Below are 22,687 nucleotides of genomic sequence, written 5' to 3' on the forward strand. Positions count from 1 at the left end.
AACTTTGTATTTTGAATATCTTTTAATACCACAGAAAAGGTAAAATAAGAGACATCTGTATCTTTTACTGAGATTTACCAATTATTCATGTTTTGTCATATTTACTTTCTTCGCTACAAAAACATATATATTTTTTTCTGAATTACTTGGAAGTAAAATGCAGATATCATGACACTTAAATACCCTTAAATGCCTAAGTATCCACTGCCTGAAATTAAGGACATTCCCCCACAATTCTACATTACCACAATACCATTGCCATGTCTTAGAAAACTAGTATTAATTCAATATCAACCAATATACAATTCATATACAAATTTCCCTACTTGCTCTCAAAGTGACTTTCTTTCTTCTTTCTTTCTTCCTTTTTTTTTGAGACAGAGTATTACTCCATCACCCAGACTGGAATGCAGTGGTGCAATCTCAGCCCATTGCAACCTCCTCCTCCTGGGTTTAAGTGATTCTTCTGTCTCAGTCACCCGAGTAGCTGGGATTACAGGCACATGCCACCATATCCAGCTAATTTTTGTATTTTTAGTAAAGAAGAGATTTCATCATATTGGTCAGGCTGGTCTCGAACTACTGTTCTCAAGGGATCTCTCTGCCTCAGCCTTCTGAAGTGCTGGGATTATAGTGACTTTCAAAGCTCACTTTTTCTATCCAGGATGCAATCAAGACTCAGGGATTGCATTTGATCATGACTTTTTGGTCTCCTTATTGTATTCTAAAACATTCACTCTGCCGTATTTGTTGTTATTTCTTATTTTTTATTTTTTTTTCTTTTTCTTTTAGTTCTTCTTGTTGTTATTTCTTTTTCATGATGTTGACTTTTTTTTTTTAAAGAGTCTGGTTAGTTGTTTCATATTATATTCCATATTCTGGATTATCTGTTTACTTATGATTCGAGGCAGTATTAAATACTTTTGGCAAAAACAATACATAGATAGTGTCTTGCTGTGTATTTCTTATCTCATTACATCATGGGGTACACAAATGTCAGGATATCAACTCTCACTACTGATATTCAATCACTATTAAAGGTAGTGACTGCTAGATCTCTTCATTGTAAAGGTACATTTCACTTTTTGTAACTAATAGGTAAAGTGATATTTTGTACCACAAGCATATCTTTTTCCCCCAACAACTTTTCTCCAGTGGTCCTTATATTAATGTTTCTTAAGTATACTTAGAGAAAGAGGTTCCAAAAGATCAAATCTAGTCCACCTTCATATTTTTAAGTTCATCCTTATTATATATATTGTCTATTAGTCATTAATAATAACATCCCACAGTAATGGTAATAACAGTAATAGTTAATACCATGGAAAGACTACATTAGGTTCCCAAAGTCATATTTTAATGCAAATGTAGCACTGGGTTTACTATTTAAAATTAAGATACTAAAGAGCAGCTGCAATGCTCTCAATTAGGAATCTTAGGATAGCTTAACACAGAATTGAAAGTTTAGAGCTATTTCAATTAATTCAAAGCAAAACATGGGCATGTACCAAAACCACAAATGAAAATGAGTTGCCTAATATCCATACTTAGTAAATTACGCCAAACATCAAAAGCAGTAACGTACTCAAACATAAGTTTGCATACTTAAATTACACTAGAACAAAGAGGAGTTTGACTCTTTTAGTTCATCTCATTAATAATAACCACTGGCCAGGTACGGTGACTCATGCCTGTAATCCCAGCACTTTGGGAGGCCAAGTCGGGCAGATCATGAGTTCAGGAGATTGAGACCATCCTGGCTAACATGGTGAAACTCTGTCTCTACTAAAAATATAAAATACAAAAAATTAGCCAGGCATGGTGCTACGCGCCTGTAGTCCCTGCTATTGCAGAGGCTGAGGCAGGAGAATCCCTTGAAGCCGGGAGGCAGCAGTTGCAGTGAGCCGAGATTGCGCCACTGCATTACAGCCTGGGTGACAGAGCAAGACTCTGTCTCTAAACAAAACAAAACAAAACAAAATAATAAGCAGTAGCTTAGATATTCCAAGGAAATTTCCTTAACAATTCCTAACAGGGAGAAGCTTTTAAATGGTAGTTCTGAAACTTTAGTGTGCATCAGAATCACCTGAAGAGCTTGTTAAATCTGGTAGCTCAGCCCCAGTTCAAGAGTTTATGAATCAGGTTTTTTTTTTTTGAGATGGAGTCTCACTCTATTGCCCAGAATGGAGTGTAGTGGCGTGATCTCAGCTCCCTGCAACCTCTGCCTCCTGGATTCAAGCAGTTCTCCTGCTTCAGCCCCCTAGGTAGCTGGATTACAGGTATGCACCACCATGCCTGGCAACTTTTTTTGTATTTTTAGTAGAGACAGGGTTTCACCATGTTGGCCAGGCTGGTCTTGAACTCCTAACCTCAGGTGATCCACCAGCCCTGGCCTCCCAAAGTTCTAGGATCACAGGTATGAGCCACCGTGCCCAACCTGCAGTGCAGTTTCTATCAAGTTCTCAGGTGATGCTGATGCTGTGGGCCCCAATGGCTACATTTTGAGAGTCAGTTTTAAAATACTAAAGACATCCAGATCCCACCCCCACACTGATTCATTAGGCTTGGGAATGGAAATCTGGCATTGATCATTTCCTCTATCCCACAATTTTAATGTGTCCAAGGGTGAGAACCACCATTCCACTGTGGACTATGGTTGGTTACCCAAAGTTACTAAGAGTTTGAGATCTAATAAATATACACATTTCTCTGGGTCAATTGTGGGAATTCTGCAATATTTAAAGACATTTAATAAATGACTTGGGGCCAGGCACTGTGGTTCACACCTGTAATCCCAGCACTCTGGGAGGCTGAGGCAGGTGATCACCTGAGGTCAGCAATTCAAGACCAGCCTGGCCAACATAGTGAAACACCATCTCTACTAAAAATACACAAATAAGCTGGGCGTGGTGGCAGGCACCTGTAATCCCAGGTACTCAGGAGGCTGAGTCAAGAGAATCACTTGAACCCCAGAGGAGGAGGCTGCAATGAGCCGAGATATTGTGCCACTGCACTGCACTCCAGCCTAGGTGAGAGTGAGACTCTGTCTCAAAAAAACTTAAAGAAAAAGAAAAGGTGACTTAATAATTGTTTTTTAAAAAAAAACACTGCAGAAAATAAAGTCAATTCCTAATGGCATGTGCTGAGTGTCATGTCACTCTCAAGTGGTATAGCAAAAAAAATAAAACAAATGCGTTTGTTATGTATAACTGTGCATGCATATGTGAGACACAGAGAAAGAGAAAAAGCAAAGAGAAAAAATGTCAAAAATTGGTAAATCTGGGCAAAGGATACACAGGTATCCTCTTTTTTTTTAATTTTTATTTTTATTTTCTTTTTTACTTTTTTTTTTTTTTTCAATTAATAGAACACTTCAGTTTCCAGGCAGGTACCCTTGTTTTCAATGTTGTTTCAACATCTGCATAGGTTTGGACCTATATATAAAATTTCCGAAATTAAATTTTAAAACTTAAATTTGACTTAATTTTTTTTTTGGCACAATTTGAAATTAAAGCTATCCAATTAATTTTCCTTTCATATGTGCAACAGACAACCATGTAAGTTGTAACTAAGAACTATCTGAATTTGATCTGGCAAAAGTAGCATTTGGGCAGTAACTAATATATTCTAAATTAGACTAAAAAATGGAAAATAAATAAAATGAATTAGAAGTTCTATTTCCTTTTTTTTTTTTTTTCCTTCACTTGAGATAGGGCCTGTCTCACCCACACTAGAGTGCAGTAGTGTGACCCTGGCTCACTGCAGTCTCAAAGTCCTAGGCTCAAGGGATCCTCCCACCTCAGCCTCCCAGGCAGCTGCAATTATAGGCACACACCATGCTAATTATTTTTTGTCTTTTATGTAGAGACAAGGTCTCACTTTGTGGCCCAGGCTGGTCTTGAACTCCTGGGCTTAAGTGATCCTCCCACCTCAGCCTCCCACAGTGCTGGGATTATAGGCATTAGCCACTAGCCACTGCACCTGGCTAAAAATTCTATTTCTGATTTCTTTTCACTTGAACAACAGCATAGTAATTCCTGTAAATGGTATGAAGTATGTAAACACTCACTATCTTCTCCTGGACAAGGCATCCCAGGACGTTCTGGTACACAAGGGAACACTGAAAGAAAATGAATTAGCATGAGTTAACAGCATATTTAAAACATACACATTACATATAATTTAAAATTCAAATGTATAAAACACTCCAGCTCGGCTCTGTAGACCAGTCCAGGCAGAGTGACTGAGACTGTTCTGGCATCCCAAGGAAATAATTAAAAAAAAAAGAAAAAAAAAAATTCAAATGTAAAAGAAACTGCCCGGATTTCAACTTGACCCTCTCTTCACATGAGCAAGATACATAGCATGTGGTCAGTATTATTTGCCAAAGGAATTAATTTTACCAAGGCCATATAAAAGAAAGCTTTATTTGCCTTTGCTTTGTTGGTGTTAAAAAAAGATGAAGAAGAAGAAAAGGTCTTAAGAAAACAAACATGTCTATAAACAATGCATCAGGCCAGGCACAGTAGCTCACACCTCTAATCCCAGCACTCTGGGAGGCCTAGGTGGGTAGATCACTTGAGGTCAGGAGATCCCAGCCTGGCCAACATGGTAAAACTCTGTCTCTATTAAAAAATACAAAAAAAAATTAGCCGGGTGTGGTGGCACGCCTACAGTCTCAGCTACTTGGGAGGCTGAGGCCCGAGAATCGCTTGAACCCATGAGGCGAAGGTTGCAGTGAGCCAAGATCATGCCACTGCATTCCAGGCCTGGTGACAGAGTGAGACACCATCTCAAAAACAAAGACAAAACAAAACAAAACCAATGCATTAGAAGCTCAAATGACATTCCGGTCCCTGTTATATCATTAATCATTTTCTTATCCTTAAAGAAATTATTAACTAGTATTTCCTTAAATCCTTGGTATAGTGGGACAAGTTTGTCACAATAAAGAATGCAAATTAAATTACAAAAAAGTATACAAATATGGTACATATTAGTTTTTAAAAGATGTATACTAAACTTTGGACTAAATTAACACCAGAAACAGTACCAAAATCCAAAAATGTAAATTTACATTAGAAACTACAAATTTATATACTAATTCAAACCATTGTTATAACAAGGTAGAATATAAAGCAACAATGTATTTATGAAAACCTAGTCAGTTATTCACAGTCTGTGATGCACTAAAGGACACAGAAAATAAAGAGCACAGAATACAGGAAGAACAGTTCCTAATGCATATTTCTAAGAGCTGAAACATAAGCAAATATCTGAAAACATCTGTGATGTAGCATTAAAAGGCAGTAAGACTTAAAACTGACTGTTTAATACCATTCATCAATCGCTGCTTTATGCATTCATTGTAATTTTATTCTGGAAAGATGACGAAAAAATAGACTCTTAAAGCTCTATTAGAATCTCAGAGTAAATTATGGACCCCTTGTGAGTCACTATGCCAAATTCTAGAGAGAGGAAAAATCAGGCCAGGCATGGTGGCTCATGCCTGTAATCCCAGCACTTTAGGAGGCCAAGGCGGGTGGATCACTTGAGGTCAGGAGTTCGAGACCAGCCTGGGCAACATAGTGAGACCTTGTCTCTACAAATAATAATAATAATAAATTAGCTGGGCATGGTGGCGGCGCCTGTAATCCCAGGTACTCAGGAGACTGAGGCATGAGGATCGCTTGAACCCAGGAGGTGGAGACTGCAACGAGCCGAGATCGTGCCACTGCCTTCCAGCCTGGGAAACAGAGCGAGAGAAACTGAGTGAAACTCTGCCTCAATAAAAAAGATAAAATCAAACTACTGTTGTTGTTGTTTTTTTATAACAAATACATTGTAAAGGAAAATACGAAGGAATAACAATAAGGTACTAAAATGATTCATTATACTTGAAGAAGGATTTACATTTTTTCCACTTTTTAAGTTTCCCAAGTCTGGTCTCACAACTCTCAAAAATGTTAGATGAAATACTGCCAATATATTGCGATTAAATGCAGTATATTAAGAGGTTCTTGGCTGGGTATGGTGGTTCACACCTGTAATTCCAGCACTTTCGGAGGTCCAGATGGTAGCAGACTCCTTGACCTCAGGAGTTTGAAACCAGCCTGGGCATCACAGTGATACCCGATGTCTACAGAAAAAAAAAAAAAGATTAGCCAGTCATAGTGGTGTGGCAGTGCCTGTGGTCCCAGTTTCTCAGAAGGCTGAGGTAGGAGGATCACTTGAACCTGGGAAGTCAAGACTGAAGTGAGCTATGACTGCACCATTGCACTCCAGCCTGGGAAACAGAGCGAGAGAAACTGCCTCAAAAAAGAAAGTTTTACATGACATAAAAAAATTTTGAAGGCAAAAAAAATTTGAGGATAGTGAAATGAAAGAAACAAAAATTTGGAATCAGAATTCATAGATTCACAATCCAGGTCTACGATGTGCCAGTTACATGATAACTGAGTTTAGGTTTCTTCTTCTATGCCACTTCCTACATCTCAAAGTGGTTGAGGTTTAAACATATTAGTGTCTGTAAAGCATCACGTAAATGGGCTGGATGCGGTGACTCATGCCTGTTATCCCAGCACTTTGGGAGGCCAAGGCAGGCAGATCTCTTGAGACCAGGAGTTTGAGACCACACTGGCCAACATGGTGAAACCCTGCCTCTCCTACAAATACAAAAATTCGCCAGCCATGGTGGTACACGCCTGTAATCCCAGCTACTTGGGAGGCTGAGGCACTGGAACCTGGGAGGCAGAGGTTACAGTGGGCTGAGCTCATGCCACTGCACTCCAGCCCGAGTGACAGAGTGAGACTCTGTCTCAAAAATAAATAATCATGTAAACTGTTTCACTATTAACCCTTAAGCAAAAGCAAAGATATTAAAGATACCTTACCTTTGGAGGTTATTATTTCCATACATTACAAAACTGCAAGGAGATGACTTAGATTCCCCAGGCTCTCAACTTTTAAGTTCTGTCATAAACTTGCTGTGATACACTGAGAAATCACATTTTAATATCCAACAAGACTGACAGAGATCACAAAATTCCCCAGACTATAAGAAGCAGATTAATTTTACCTTTTGTAGCAGCATGTGAGAAACTACTGAATAAGAACAATTACTTAGGCATGAATCACAGAGATTAAGAAAATGACATTGGGATTATGTTTCAAAACGGTCAAGAATAAAGACTGATTTCAAATAAATTATCACTCTGGACAAGTATGAAATAACTACTCTCTTACCATGAATCAAGAGTTCAGAATCCTTGTTTAGTTCATAAAGTCTAAAGGCTTCTTCTAACTCCAACTGAGATGACACTGTACACGGGTCTCCTAAAAAATACAAAAGTAAAGTAAAGCTCACTTTAAAACCCCAAATGTGACGATTACTAAACAAATTTCAATGTAAATTTTGTGAAAAAGTCATCTCGCATTTATAAACATAAATATGTGACAAGGACAAATATTTATTTATTATTATTATTATTTTTTGGAGAACGGAGTTTTGCTCTTGTCGACTAGGCTGGAGTGCAGTCATGCAATTTTGGCTTACTGCAACCTTCGCCTCCCAGGTTCGAGCAATTCTCCTGCCTCAGCTTCCCACATAGCTGTCATTACAGGTGTGTGTCACCACACCCAGCTAATTTTTGAATTATTAGTAGAGACAGGGTTTCACCATGTTGTCCAGACTGGTCTCAAATTCCTGACCTCAGGTGATCTGCCTGCCTCAGCCTCCCAAAGTGCTGGGATATTTAGATATTTTTTTAGACAATTCAATTTTCTGAAGTAGGTAACATATTTCTTTTTTTTGGTGGGGGGTAACATATAACTTTCATTTATATTTGTATAAAAATACTACATGAGGTTCACAGACACCAAATTATACAGATGCTCACTACAGCCATGACCTCCTGGGCTCAAGCAATCCTCCCATCTGGGCCTCCCAAAGTGCTGGAATTACAGGCATGAGCCACCACACCTGGTCATTTTGTTCTTAACATTGTATATCCAAAATATAGCACACAGAATCTATTGCTGACCACGTTTTTTTTTAACTATTTTTTTTTTAGAAGGAGTTTTGTTCTTGTTGCCCAGGCTCCGCCTCCTGGGTTCAAGTGATTCTCCTGCCTCAGCCTCCTGAGTAGCTTGGACTACAGACATGCACCACCACACCTGGCTACTGACCAAATTTTAAATTGTCATTGCTATGTGACTAATGGATATGGCCAAGAGCAGGCTTTCTGTTACCTGTTTCTTTAAAAGAGGAAGTGAAAGTAGTTCCATTGCCACAGTATGATTAGTCAGAAGTCTCCATGTAATCATTTCATCAAATTTTTCCTTTCACACGACAAAGCCTCCTCAAAGGAGTCACAGAAAGGAAAAGCTACAAAAGTACTGAAAAACAGTCCCACCTGAGCTGCTATGAAATGTAAATGAACAGTTTTAGTAACATACACACAGAGAAGGGAAGGAAGAAACACCTCCCTTACCCAACTAGCCAGACAACTGAGTCATCCCTGGCAATCAATGAGGTGGCACATCTGCCTGGACAATGGCATTCCTCCATGAAAAAGTCATTCAAGCCAGGTGTGGTGGCACATGCCTGTAATCCCAACACGCCTGTAATCTCAACACTTTGGGAGGCCAAGGTAGGCAGACCACTTGAGGTCAGGAGTTTAAGACAAGCCTAGCCAACATAGTGAAACCCCACCTCTACTAAAAATACAAAAATTAGCTAGGTGCAGTGGTGTGTGCCTTAGTCCCAGCAACTTGGGAGGCTGAGGCAGGAGAATCGCTTGAACCCAGGAGGCAGAGGTTGGAGCATACTGCAGAAATTCAAAGTATCATTAGAGGCTACTGTGAGCAACTAAATGCCAACAAATCGGAAAGCCTAGAAAAAAAAAAACAGATAAACTCTAGACATATACAACCTATCAAGATTGAACCATGAAGAAATCCAAAGCCTGACTAGACTAACAAGTAATGAGATCAAAGCCATAATAAAGAAAATCTCTCAGCAAAGAAAAGCCTGGGACCCAATGGCTTCAGTACCATTTAAAGAAAAACTAATACCAATCCTACTCAAACTATTCCAAAATACAAACATGGAGGAGGGAACACTTCTAAACTCATTCTAAGACATCAGTACTACCCTAATATTAAAACCAGACAGATAAGTCAAAAAAAGAAAACTACAGGTCAATATCTCTGATGAACACTGATGCAAAATCCTCAACAAAACACTAACTAGCAAACTGAATTCAACAATACATTAAAAAGATCATTCATCATTATCAACTGGGATTTGTTCCAGGGATGGAAGGATGGTTCAACACATGCAAATCAATCAGCATGATACATCATATTGATACAACAGAATAAAGGACAAAAACCATATGATCATTTCAATTGATGCTTAAAAAAGCATTTGGTAAAATTTAACATCCCTTCATGACAAAAACCCTAAAACAACTGGGGATAGAAGAAACGTAACTCAACACAATAAAAGCCATATAAGAGAGACCCACACCTAGTATCACACTGAATGGGAGAAAACGGAAAGCCTTTCTCTAAGATCTGGAACAAGACAAGGATGCCCACTTTCACCACTATTATTCAACACAGTACTGGAAGTTGAAGCTAGTGCAATGAGACAAGAGAAATAAAGGGCATCCAAATTAGAAAAGAAGATGTCAAATTATCCTTGTTTGCAGATGATATAATCTTATATTTGGAAGAACCTACAGACTCCACACACACACACACACAAAAAAAAGATTAGAACAGGTAAACTAATTTACTAAAGTTGAAGGATATGAAATCAACATACAAAAATCAGTAGCATTTCCATATGCCACGGCAAATAATCTGAAAAAGTAATCAAGAAAGTAATTCCATTTAAAATAACTGCAAATAAAATTAAATATCTGCAAATAAAATTAAATATCTACAAATAAATATCACAAAAGAAGTGAAAGACCTTGGCCAGACACAGTGGCTCACACCTCTAATCCCAGCACTTTGGGAGGCCGAGGTGGGCGGTTCACCTGACGTTGGGATTTCGAAACCAGCCTGAACAATATGGAAGAAACCCCATTTCTATCAAAAATAAAAAATTAGCTGGGTGTGGTGGCACATGCCTGAAATCCCAGCTACTCAGGAGGTTGAGGCAGGAGAATCACTTGAACCCGGGAGGCAGAAGTTGTGGTGAGCCAAGATGGTGTCATTGCATTCCCGCCTGGGCAACAAGAGTGATACTCCATCTCAAAAAAAAAAAAAAAAAAAGGTGAAAGATCTCTTTCTTTAGAATGAAAATCATAAAACACTGATACAAGAAATTGAAGAAGACACACACACACACACACACACAAAGATACAAAGATATTCCATGTTCATGGACTGGAAGAATATTGTTAAAATGTCCATACTATAAAAAGCAATCTACAGATTCAGTGTAATCCCTGAAATTACAATAAATACCAATAATATTCTTCACAGAAATAGAAAAAAATTATTGTAAAATTTATATGGAACCACAAAAGACCCAGAATAGCCAAAGCTAGCCTGAACAAAAACAACAAAACTGGAAGAATCACATTCTGTGGCTGCAAATTATACTATGGAGCTATAGCGATCAAAGCAAGATGGGGCTGGCATAAAACAGACACACAAACTGACAGAACAGAAGAGAGACCCAGAAATAAATCCATACATCTAGAGTGAACTCGTTTTTTACAAAAATGCCAAGAACATACATTGAGAAAGACAGTCTTCAATAAATAAGACTGTCAATAAATAGTGCTGGGAAAACTGGATATTCCACATGCAGAAGAATGAAACTAGACCCCTATCTCTCACCATATGCAAAAATCAAATCAAAATGAATTAAAGACTTAAATCTAAAACCTCAAACTATGTAATTACTAAAAGAAAAAACTGTGGAAACTCTCCACGACATTGGTCCAGGCAAGTAATTCTTGAGTAATACCCTATAATCACAGGTAACCAAAGCAAAAATAGGTAAGTGGGATCACATCAAGTTAGGTCAACACTACAATCAAAAAAGTAAAGAGACAACCCACAAAATGGGAGAAATAGGAAAAAAATCTAATAATCTGATTAAATAATGGGAAAAAGATCTGAATAGTATTTTTTTTTTTTGAAACGGATCTCACTCTGTCACCCAGGTGCAGTGGTGCAATCTCGGTTCACTGCAACCTCCACCTCCCAGGTTCAAGTGATTCTTCTGCCTCTGCCTCCTAAGTAGCTGGAATTGCAGGCATGTGTCACCATGCCCAGCTAATTTTTGTATTTTTAGTAGAGACAGTGTTTCACCATGTTGGCCAGGCTGGTCTCAAACTCCTGACGTCAAATGATCACTCATTTTGGCTTCCCAAAGTGCTGGGATTACAGGCTTGAGCCCTGAATACACACTTTTTAAAAAGGAGACAAACAAATGGCAAACAGATATATGAAAGGGTGTTCAACATCACGGATCATCAGGGAACTGCAAATCCAAACTACATCAAGATATCATCTCATTCCAGTTTTTGGATAAAATGGCTTTTATCCAAAAGAGAGGCAAAAAGAAATGCTGGAAAGGATGTACAGAAAAGGAAATCTTCATATGCTATTGCTGGGAATGTACATTAGTACAGTCACTATGGAGAACAAGTACAGAGATTTCTCAGAAAACTAAAAATACAACTACCATATGATCCAGAAATCCCACTGCTAGATATACACCCAAAAGAAAGGAAATCAGTATATTGAAGAGATATGTGCACTCCCGTTTACTGCAGCACTATTCATAACAGCCATTTGGAAGAAACCTAAGTGTCTATCAACATGATGGGAGTACTACTCAGCCAGAAAAAAGAATGAGACCCTGTCATTTGCAACAACATAGATGAAAATGGAGGACATTGTGTTAAGTGAAATAAGCCAGATGCAGAAAGACAAACCTCTCATGTTCCTTTTGTGGCAGCTAAAAATTAAAACAATTGAACTCATGGAGACAGAGCAGAATGATGGTTACCTGAGGCTGAGAACGATAGTGGTGGTGGGTGGGTACAAAAATATAGTCACATAGAATGAGTAAGATCTAGTATTTGGTTCAAGACTAGCCTGGGTAACATAGGGAGACTTCTTCTCTACAAAAAAATTTAAAAATAGCCAGGAATGGTGGCTCACGTCTGTAGTCCCAGTAGGCTGAGGTGGGAGGACGGCTTAAGCATGGGAAGTCAAGGCTGCAGTGAGCTGTGATCATGTTACTACACTCCAGCCTGAGCAACAGAGTGAGACACTATCTCAGAAAAAAAAAAAAGTTAGAAAAAGAAAAAAAGATCTAGTACTTGATAGCACAACCAAGTAATTAGTCAACAAAATTTATTGTATATTTAAAAATAATTAAAAGAATGGAATTGAAATGTTTGTAACATAAAGAAATGATAAATGCCTGAGGTGATGGATACCCCATTTACCCAACATGATTATGCTCTGTATGCTTGCATCAAAATAGCTCATGTACACCATAAACATATACACCTACTAGGTATCCATTAAAATTAAAGTAAAAAATTAACAGCAAAAAAGGTCTGCCCATTTAAAATTTGGCCAAGCATTTCCAACTGTCCTCCAAAAGAGTTATAACACATACATTCATTCAACCAACAGTGTATCTTTCCTAATTTCTTTCCTCTTTTTTTTTTGAGATGGAGTCTTGCTCTGTTGCCCAGGCTGGAATGCAGTGGCATGATCTTGGCTCACTGCAACCTCCACCTCCTGGGTTCAAGCAATTTTCCTGCCTTAGTCTCCTGAGTAGCTGGGACTACAGGTGCCTACCAGCATGCCTGGCTAATTTTTGAATTTTTAGTAGAGACAGGGTTTCATCATCTTGGCCAGGGTGGTCTCGAACTCCTGACCACAAGTGATCTGCCTGTCTTGGATCCCCAAAGTGCTAGGGGTGAGCAACCACACCTGGCACTAATTTCTTAAAGATAATTACTAAATTCTGTATTTTCCAATCCAATAGGTGAAAAGTTATGTCTCACTTTAATATTTTAAAATTTCTTTAATTATTAGTGACCTTTGAGCCTGTTATTTATCAATTGGCTATTTTTACCTCATTATGTAGATTTTTCACCTACTTCTTGACATTTATTGTATATTAGCTATAGTAATCCTTTGTTGTAAATGTGTCAGATATTTTCTCTCAGTTGTTACTATTCTGGTATACAAAATTAAGAAAAAGTCTTCTCTTTCCCAGCTTTCTTTTTCAAAATTTTCCTGTTTATTTTTGAGGATTTATTTTTCCTCATGAAATTTCTGTCAGGTTTCAAATACTGTTGAAAATTTGGGAGAAATGTTTTCTTTACAGATCGGTATGTAGGGAATCCACTTTGTACATATGTTGCTGACTCCCAAATCATTCATTCAAGTTTTGTTTTATGACACGATTTAGTTTTTGTTGTTTCTTTATACATTTTCTTCACATCTCTCTAAGGTTTATTACTAGATTTTTTTTAAAAAAACATTTTTTATGTTGTTACTGTAGATTAAATATTTTCTGATTATTTTAAATCTGTAGGAAGAAAGTTACTTGTTTTCATATGTTCATTTCATAAATGTCTTGTGGTGACATTTTAAAAGGCTAGATAAAAACGAATGAGGTCAACACGATTTAACTACATCACACAGATACACTATTTCTGGATCAAAACTCAGTACGCTGATAAAAAAATGAATCTAACTGTATGTAGAGAAATTGGAATCCTCATATGCTGCTGGGTAGGAAAATAAATGGTGCAGCCACTCTGGAAAACTGTCTAGTCGTTCCTCACACGGTTAAACATTGTTACCATATGAAATAAAAACATATTCACACAAAAAGTTGTAACCAAATGTCATAACAACATTATTCAACAATAGCCAACTGCCCATCAATTGATGAATGGATAAATAAAATGTGTATATCCATACAATGGAATATTATCCACCCATAAAAGGAATTAGTAATGACACTGTATAGGAAATGTCTAGAATCAGTCTATTTGTAGAAACAGATTGTGGATTAGTGGTTACCTAGGTCTAGGGCCTGCAGAGAAAGGGGCAGGAGGGAAACAAGTAGTGACTGCTAATAGATACGGAACTTTTTTGAGGGGGTAATGAAAATGTTCTACAGTTGACAGTGATAACATTTGCATAACTCGGTGATTATACTAAAAACCACTGAATTGTAGACTTTAAACTAGTGAATTATATCTTAATAAAGTTTTGTTTTTAAATAAAGTTTTTTTGTTTGTTTTTTTGAGACAGAATCTCTCTCTGTCACCCAGGCTGGAGTGTGGTGGTACCACCTAGGCTCACAACCTCCAGCACTCAGGTTCAAGCAATTCTCCTGCCTCAGCCTCCCTAATAGCTGGGATTACAAGTGTGCGCCACCATGCCCAGCTAATTTTTTTTTTTTTTTTGTATTTTTTTAGAAGAGACAGAGGCCAGGCTAGTCTCAAACTATGACCTCAGCCCCCCAAAGTGCTGGGATTACAGGCATGAGCACCATGTACAGCCAGTCTAGCATTTTTGCAAAAGTTAAGTTTGTCTGCAAAGTAGCATTCTAATCCAGGAACAGAGTCTACAAGTCTGCTTTATTTTTCCTCAAAGAAATAAAGTAATTCATTTAAAAATGCTCCCTTTCTCAGTTATGTAAATTTCTCTCATTTTGCCACAAATAGGAAAGTCAGTCTCATTATATATTTCTTTTTGTTCTTTTCTGAGACAGAGTCTCACTCTGTTGCCTAAGCTGGAATGCAGCAGCCTGATCTCAGTTCACTGCAGCCTTGACCTCCCAGGCACAAGCAACCCTCCCACTTCAGCTTTTCAAGGTAAAGCTGAGCCCCACAGGCTCATGCTATCATGCCTGGCTAATTTTTTTTTCCTTTCATTTTTTTGTAGGAACATATTTTTTTTGTTTCCCTATGTCATCCAGGCTGGTCTTAAACTCCTGGGCTCAAGCGATCCTCTCACCTTGGTCTCCAAAAGTACTGGGATTACAGGCATGAGCCATCACGCCCAGCCAACACTTCATTTCTAATATTCCAGGTGAGAAAACTGAGTACGGACTTTTTTTAAGCAAGATTCATTCTCTCTCTCTCTCTCTTTCTCTCTCTGTCACAAAGGATAACAATGAGTATTTGTTTTACAAGCATCTTGGCTTTTCAAAAATCTAAACGTTAAAACATTAAGTCCAAATTTCCCTAGACTCACTGGCTAATTTTGATGTCCCAGAAAGCCAAAAAAGATTGAACCAAAAAAAGATGAATACATAGCAAACTGTGATTCCACATTTCAAGTGAATTCTGTAGTTAGGATGATTTTACTGTAGTAGCCTATGAATGAAAAAAGCCAATTCTAACCATCTCCCTTTTACTGGACATCATCTTTTTATCAAGCTAGTATCGTGTGCTATTAGCTGAAACCTAAGCCAGATCAAGTACTTGCTTTTAAAATGTACCTAGAGACCAACACGTTTGAATAACCATAAGGAAGTACAAAAATAAGAGTGAGTTACCAGTTCTACGTATGTTCAAACCCAGTTTGTTTTTCTTGGACTGAATGTCTTTAGTTCAAGTATTACCTGTTTTGGCCAACTGCTTAATGCTTGATAAAACCGAAAGCATAAGCGTGAAGCAAAAATCCCATGCAGTTATCATGAAACAAAATGAGCAGAAAAGCTGTTTCTCAAAGCCCACTCTATTACAAATGTCCAAATTCACATCCTAGTGCAGGAATCCACCCCATGTGAGAATTGCTCAGTGCAGTGAATTTCAAGGTAATGTAATATTAACCAGCAGGTGTTTTTTTTTTTTTTCCAACACATTTACTGTTTTGTTTTTGTTGTTGTTGCTGTTGTTTTACCTATAAAAAGATAGAAGCAAATTAAGGCATTAGACCTCAAAAAGTTAGATAAACATTCACGATCCAATTATTTATATGAGATAACCTGACAGAATGAAGAACGTGAAACATGTATGTAACCCTTGTTTTATTTAGTTATTTCAGTATATGCCTAAATTCAGTGCCCCACATATGAAAGAACACAGCCTGATACCAAAGAACACAGCCTGATACCAAAGAACACAGCCTGATACCAAAGAACACAGCCTAATACCAAAGTTGGCAACCTCCGAGACAGTGTCACACATTCTTCTCCCTGATGTCCAAGTTGACCACAGACCCTCAAGACTCTCACTCTGTTCCCATCAGGACCTTCACACTGCCACCCTGCCTCTGAATACACAGAACACTAAACCTTGGCAAAAGTCACTGTACTCTCTACTGAAAAGGGTTACACTGCTTAAAATATAGGTTCACATACAAAAAAACACAAAAAAACAACAACAAAAAAGAATTTAAAAAATAAAATATAAAATATGGATTCACAGAAATTTTCCAAGAGTGCCATAATGTTTAGGTGGTCATCCTTTCACTATTAGGCCCAATCACAGCAGCAGGGAATTTTTGGCTTATTTACTCCTTTTTCTGGCAGGTGAAAGTCAGTGGTTACAGAAATACATGCCATCCATGAAGCTGCTCAACTTTCTTTTTTTTGAGACAGTTTCGCTCTTCTTGCTCAGGCTGGAGTGCAATGGCATAATCTCGGCTCACAGCAACCTCCACCTCCCGGGTTCAAGCAATTCTCCTGCCTCAACCTCCCTGTAATCTGGGATTACAGGCATGCATTACCACGCCAGGCTAATTTTGTATTTTTAGTAGAGACGGTTTCTCCATGTTGGTCATGCTGCTCTCAATCTCCCAACCTCAGGTGATCCACCCACCTAGGGCTCCCAAAGTGATGGGATTACAGCTGTGAGTCACTGCGTCCAGCCTCAACTTTCACACCTGAAGAGATGAAGTAATAGGAACAGACATAGCCTCCTTCTAAAACAATTTTAAAACACTGGATTAAACAGTGGTTTAAAGCTGGGTGCAATGGCTCACACCTGTAATCCCAGCATTTTGGGAGGCTGAGGTGAGAAGACTGCCTGAGTCCAAGAGTTCAGGACCAGCATTGGCAACATAGTGAGATACCATCTCTACAAAAAAAAAAAAAAAACAAAAAAAGAAAACGTTACCTGGGCATGGTGGCATACACCTACTTAGGAGGCTGAGGTGGGAGGACTGCTTGAGCCTGAGAGGTCAAGGCTGTAGTGAGCCACGACTGCACTGCTGCACTCCAGGCTGGGTGGCAGAGTGAGACGGTCTCAAAAAAAAAAAAAAAAAGTCTTAAAAGTAGCCAGTGAAGAGATACTTTACATACAGAAAGGAAGTTAACAGCAGATTTTGCATCAGAAACAATGCAAACTATGAGACAGGGTACTGAAAGAAAAAAACCCTTCAAGCTGGAGTTATTTACCAATCGCAATCATCTTTCAAAAACAAAGGTGACCTAGCATAGACAAATTCACAGACAGAAAGTTTAACACAGGTTACCAGGGACTGCAAAAGAAGGCATAGGGAGTTATTGTTTAATGGGTACAGTTTCTGATTGGGACAATGAAAAGTTCTGGAAATGGATTGACAGTGGTAATGGTTGTACAACACTGTGAAAGTACTTACGCCACTGAACTGTACACTTAAGAGTCGTAGAACTGGTAAATTTTCTTATTTACATTTAATTACAATTAAAATTGTTTTAAAAGGGTACACTAATTCTCTAACTACATTAACAGATCTCAAGACACAATGCCCTGCTAGGCACAGTGGCTCACGCCTGTATTCCTAATGCTTTGGGAGAGCAAGGTAGGAGGATCACTTGAGCTTAGAAGTTCTGAGACCAGCCTGGACAACATAGCAAGACTCTGTCTCTACAAAAAAATAAAATAAAAAATCAGGCCAGGCATGGTGGCTCATGCCTGTAATCCCAGCACTTTGGGAGGCCAAGGCAGGTGAATCAACTGAGGTCAGGAGTTCAAGACCAACCTGGCCAACATGGCGAAATCCCATCTCTACTAAAAGTACAAAAATTAGCCAGGTATGGTGGTGGGGGCCTGTAATCCCAGCCACTCAGGAGGCTTAAGCAGGAGAATTGCTTGAACCCGGGAGGTGGAGGTTGCAGTGAGCCGAGATCACGCCACTGCACTCCAGCCTGGGTGACAAGAGTGAGACTCCATCTCAAAAAAAAAAATAAATTAGCTGGGCATGGAGGGGAACTCCTGTAGTCCTAGGTACTCAGGAGTCTGAGGCAGGAGGACTGCATGAGCCTGGGTGGTAGGCTGTGGTAAGCCATGATCACACCACTGCATTCCACCCTGGGTGACAGAGAAAGAATCTGTGTCAGAAAGAAAAACAAAAACAAAGACATAACACCCAAGGGAAAAAAAAAAAGACATTTCAGAATACAGGATACACAATGCCATTTATTTTACTTATTTATTTATTTTGGAGACAGAGTCTTGCTCTGTTGCCCAGGCTGGAGTGCAGTGGTGTGATCCTGGCTCACCTAAACCTCCGCCTTCCAGGTTCAAGGGATTCTCCTGCTTTAGTCTCCCAGTCTCCCAAGCAGCTAGGACTACCAGTGCGCATCACCACGCCCAGCTAATTTTTGTATTTTTACTAGAGACAGGGTTTCACCATATTGGCCAGGCTGGTCTCAAACTCCTGACTCCATGATCCGCCCACCTCGGCCTCCCAAAGTGCTGTGATTACAGGCGTGAGCCACCGCATCCAGCCAGTGCTGTTTATTAAAAAGCACATAAAAACACTATGCTTGAGCCAGGTGTTGTGGCGTGCATCTGCAGTTTCAGCTAGGAGGAGCGCTTGAGCCCAGGAATTGGGAGGCCAACCTGAGAGATATAGTGAGGTCCTGTCTCTCAAAAACAAAAACAAGAAAACCCACTATATTTTGCTATTTATATGTATGGAATAGTGACAGAACGCAGATCAGTGATTGCCTAGGGATGGAGAAGTGAAAGTGAGGAGAAAACAGTGTGGGGATCATAAGCGTACACCATGTGAGCAGTTGTCCATGAGAGCGAGGAAGAGGACAGGGCAAATGGAGATGGGATGCCAATAAGAAGAACACACCTTCCCAGATATGGGAGCAGATGCACCTAAGAGCCCCAATACTATCTCAAGACTCCCACAACCTCTCTTGTCTTATAAATAACTATTTCTCCACTCACGATGCTCTGACACCAAATGTGTGAGTTTTCCACAAGCAAATCTTCAATTCTCTGTGGAGACCAACCAAGCGTCCTACAATTTAATTAAATTCTGACACTACCTGGAGTTAACACTGACCCCATAGGTTTAGGGCTCGGTCACATAGACTGTCCCCCACTTCAGATGCTAACTGCAAGTAGTAGATCCTCAAATTAGCCACACTTGTGTTTGACTTGGCTACAAACCAGGCGCTCATGTTAGGAGTCAGTAACCAATACTTAAAGGTCTCTCTGACTTTCTCCCCCAATGACCCACCCCTACAACTGACTCTCCCAAAGCCAGAATGACATTCTCTGAAGTTCCTTTATCGCCTAAAATCCAGACCCACCAAGGAATACAATTGCTTTGTCTTCCCCTCCCAGTAAGACCAAGAATGTAATCACACTTGAACAGGTCGTTCTACAAGATAATGTACAAGTTAATCTCTTGTCCCTGATCTGTTCATTCTTCCTAGTAATCCCTATAACAGAATTTCTCTTCTCCCTTCTCCTATAACCTGTTTTATTTAATTAATTTTTTTAGGCTAGTCAAGTGAAGCAGTGGGAGTGGAAAAGGAACAAAGAAATCTGTAACTGGCTGTGAACAATTAGTTGTAAACACCAGGGTACCTGGGCCAGCCATACAACCTGTTTTACCAGGATATTATATAAGCTTCTGAACTCCACTGGGTAGTGAGTAATCTCTGTGGTTCTCCTGTGTACACATAATAAAATCTGTATGCCCTTTCTCCAATTAATCTGCCTCTTGTGAGTTGATTTTTCAGCAGCAAACCTTTGGAGAGCAAGGGGGAAGCTTTCTCCTGGCCCCTACACCCACAACCCCCTCCTCATCTTAAATAATTTGCTCCCAAAACAAGTATTGTAAAGAATTCAAATGAAGAGCCAGATGAAGAGGTACATGGGGCAAGGTATTGGGGGGACGCAGAGTTTCCAAGCCAGGTCCAGGTGTACCACCCTCCCAAGATCTCCATTTGTTCACTGAGCAGGAAGCACTCTGAATCCCTACATTCTGGGTTCTTAAGGCGGCGGCGGAGGGCAGGGGGGGCTCCAACTCTCTAACCACATGGTTGATTCCTCTGGCAACCAGAAGCCATCCTCCAAGAGCCATCTCATTAGCATAAATCAGGTTTGGTTGACAGGGGCTTATCATAAATAACAAAAGATGCTCTTCTCACTTCTATCACTCAGGACATTCCAAGGGTTTTAGGCACTGTCAGGAACCAGGGAGATATAGCAGATATATATTTTTCATTATGTTACAGTATCACACCTCACCCCTGAATCCATCCCCACTTTACCACTCCAAGGGGTTTCTCCTAGGTGAACCCCAGTCTAATGCCTTTTCCTTCCAGGCCTCTAGATGGCTTGGTGTGTAAAAGATAGCAGCCAGAATTTACTGGGCGTAAGGTCTGCCTGAGGAACAGAGGTGGGGAGAGGCCAGAACTAAGAAAACTAGTTGGAGACATCTCTAAGTCAGCGATCTTCAATTGGGATACTATACCACTGGAGCACATGCAAACTTTTCAGGGACTAACAGGCACAGAGTTTATTTTTAAAAAATCAATTTCCTGATCCTCAACTTCCATGTGAATTCCTTACTAAAAACCATCTGCTCAAGGATATGCCTGAGATGAAGTGCCCCATGTCATCTCCTTTTCAAAATTTTCTTTTCCCATTTTATAAAGGCAGTATATACACCTACCACATGACCCAGCTATTCTACTTCTAGGTATTTACTCAAGAAAAATGGAAATAGATTTCCATACAAGGACCTGTACATGACTGTTCAGAGCACCTTTATTTAAAATAGCCCAAATCGAAAACAATCCCAGTGATCTCCAACAGATTAATGGATTGCAGAACATCCACAGGATAGAATACTATTCAGCAACAAGAAGGAACGAATACTGATATACATCTAACACATGTATCAGCAATCATGCTGAGTGAAAGCAGCCACACAACCCACCAAAACATACATGCTGTATAACTATCCAGGTAAAACTCAAAAAAATGCAAACTAATCTGTAGTAACAGAAAGCGGGATTAGTAGTAGCCTGAGGATGAAAGAGCAGAAGTGAGGAGCTGCCAAGCACAAGAAAACATTTGGGGATAACAGACATGTTCTCTATCTTGCTTGTGCTGATGCGTTCCTAGGTATCAAAACTCATCAAACTGTAAAGTTTTAATATGTATAACTTATTATATGTCAATTATACCTCAATAAATCTATTCTTAAGTGAAATTAAAAACATGAATAATTTGTCACCAGCAGAAATTTTCTATGAGAAATGTTAAAGAAGCTGGGCACAATGGCTCATGCCGATAATCCCAGCACTTTGGGAGGCCAAGGCAGGTGGATCACCTGAGGTCAGGAGTTCGAGACCAGCCTGGCAAACATAGTGAAACTCCATCTCCACCAAAAATACAAAAATTACCCAGGCATTGGCAGGTGCCTATAAGCCCAGCTACTTGGGAGGTTGAGACAGGAGGATCATGTGAACCCAGGAGGGGAAGGTTGTAGTGAGCTGAGATCACACCACAGCACTCCAGCTTGTGTGACAGAGCAAGACTCCATCTCAAAACAAAACAAAAGAAGAAATGTTAAAGGAAGTTCTTCAAACAGAAGGAAAACTATGTCAATTAAAAAAACTAGATATGCTTTGAGGTCCCTTGCTTTTCTTTTCTAATTACTGTTAATTTTTTCTTTTCTTTTCTGTGGCCCAGACTGGAGTGCAGTGGTGTGATCTTGGCTCACTGTAGCCTCAACCTCCTAGGCTAAGCGATCCTCCTGCCTCAGCCTCCCAAAGTTGCTCATGCCACCACACTTGGCTTTATTATTATTATTATTATTATTATTTGTAGAGATAGGTCTCGCTGGTGTGGAGGCTGGTCTGAACTCCTGGCTTTAGGTAATCCTCCAGCCTCAGCCTCCCAAAGTGCTGGGATTACAGGCAAGAGCCACTATGCCTGGCTGTTAATATTAATCTTTCAATTTTTTTCAGGCTTAAAGCCATAATACTGCTATATACATAGGAGAAGTACCACTGACTACACATTCAGCCAAAGAGTTGGCTGAATTCAACTCCTGGCTAAGGACTCTCTCTCTTTCTCTAAAAACAAAGGTGAACTACACCGTAGCATTATTCTGCATTACTCACAATAGCTAAGATACAGAAACAACTGAAATGTCCATCAGTGGATGAACAGATACAATAAATATGGCATATGGACACAAGGGAATACTACTCAGCCTCAAAAAAGCAGAAAACTCTGTCATATTCAACAACATGGATAAACCGAGAGGATATGATGTTAAGTGAAATAAGCATAAGCCAGGCATACAAAGGCAAATGCCACATGATACGTGGAATCTAAAAAGGTTGAACTCATACAAGTAGAGAGTACCAGAGGCTGGAGGGAGTGGGTTAGACAGAGGAAGGAAAGGTGCCAGTTAAAGGAAA

At 39.4% G+C, this 22,687-nt stretch overlaps 1 protein-coding gene across 2 annotated transcripts in view; it reads right to left on the reverse strand.

Moving 5' to 3' along the window:
* PRKCI (protein kinase C iota) overlaps positions 1–22,687 on the reverse strand; it is an 82,514-nt gene that overhangs the window by 40,369 nt on the left and 19,458 nt on the right. For both annotated transcript variants that reach the window (XM_035278819.3, XM_054247323.2), the window contains 2 exons: positions 7,246–7,335; positions 4,070–4,120 (listed from right to left, as the gene is read on the reverse strand). In XM_035278819.3, the coding sequence (XP_035134710.2) occupies positions 4,070–4,120; positions 7,246–7,335 (141 nt within the window). The remainder of the gene's footprint in view (positions 1–4,069; positions 4,121–7,245; positions 7,336–22,687) is intronic.

The sequence above is a fragment of the Callithrix jacchus genome, chromosome 17, assembly GCF_049354715.1.
Source record: "Callithrix jacchus isolate 240 chromosome 17, calJac240_pri, whole genome shotgun sequence".
Taxonomy (NCBI): Eukaryota; Metazoa; Chordata; class Mammalia; order Primates; family Cebidae; genus Callithrix; species Callithrix jacchus.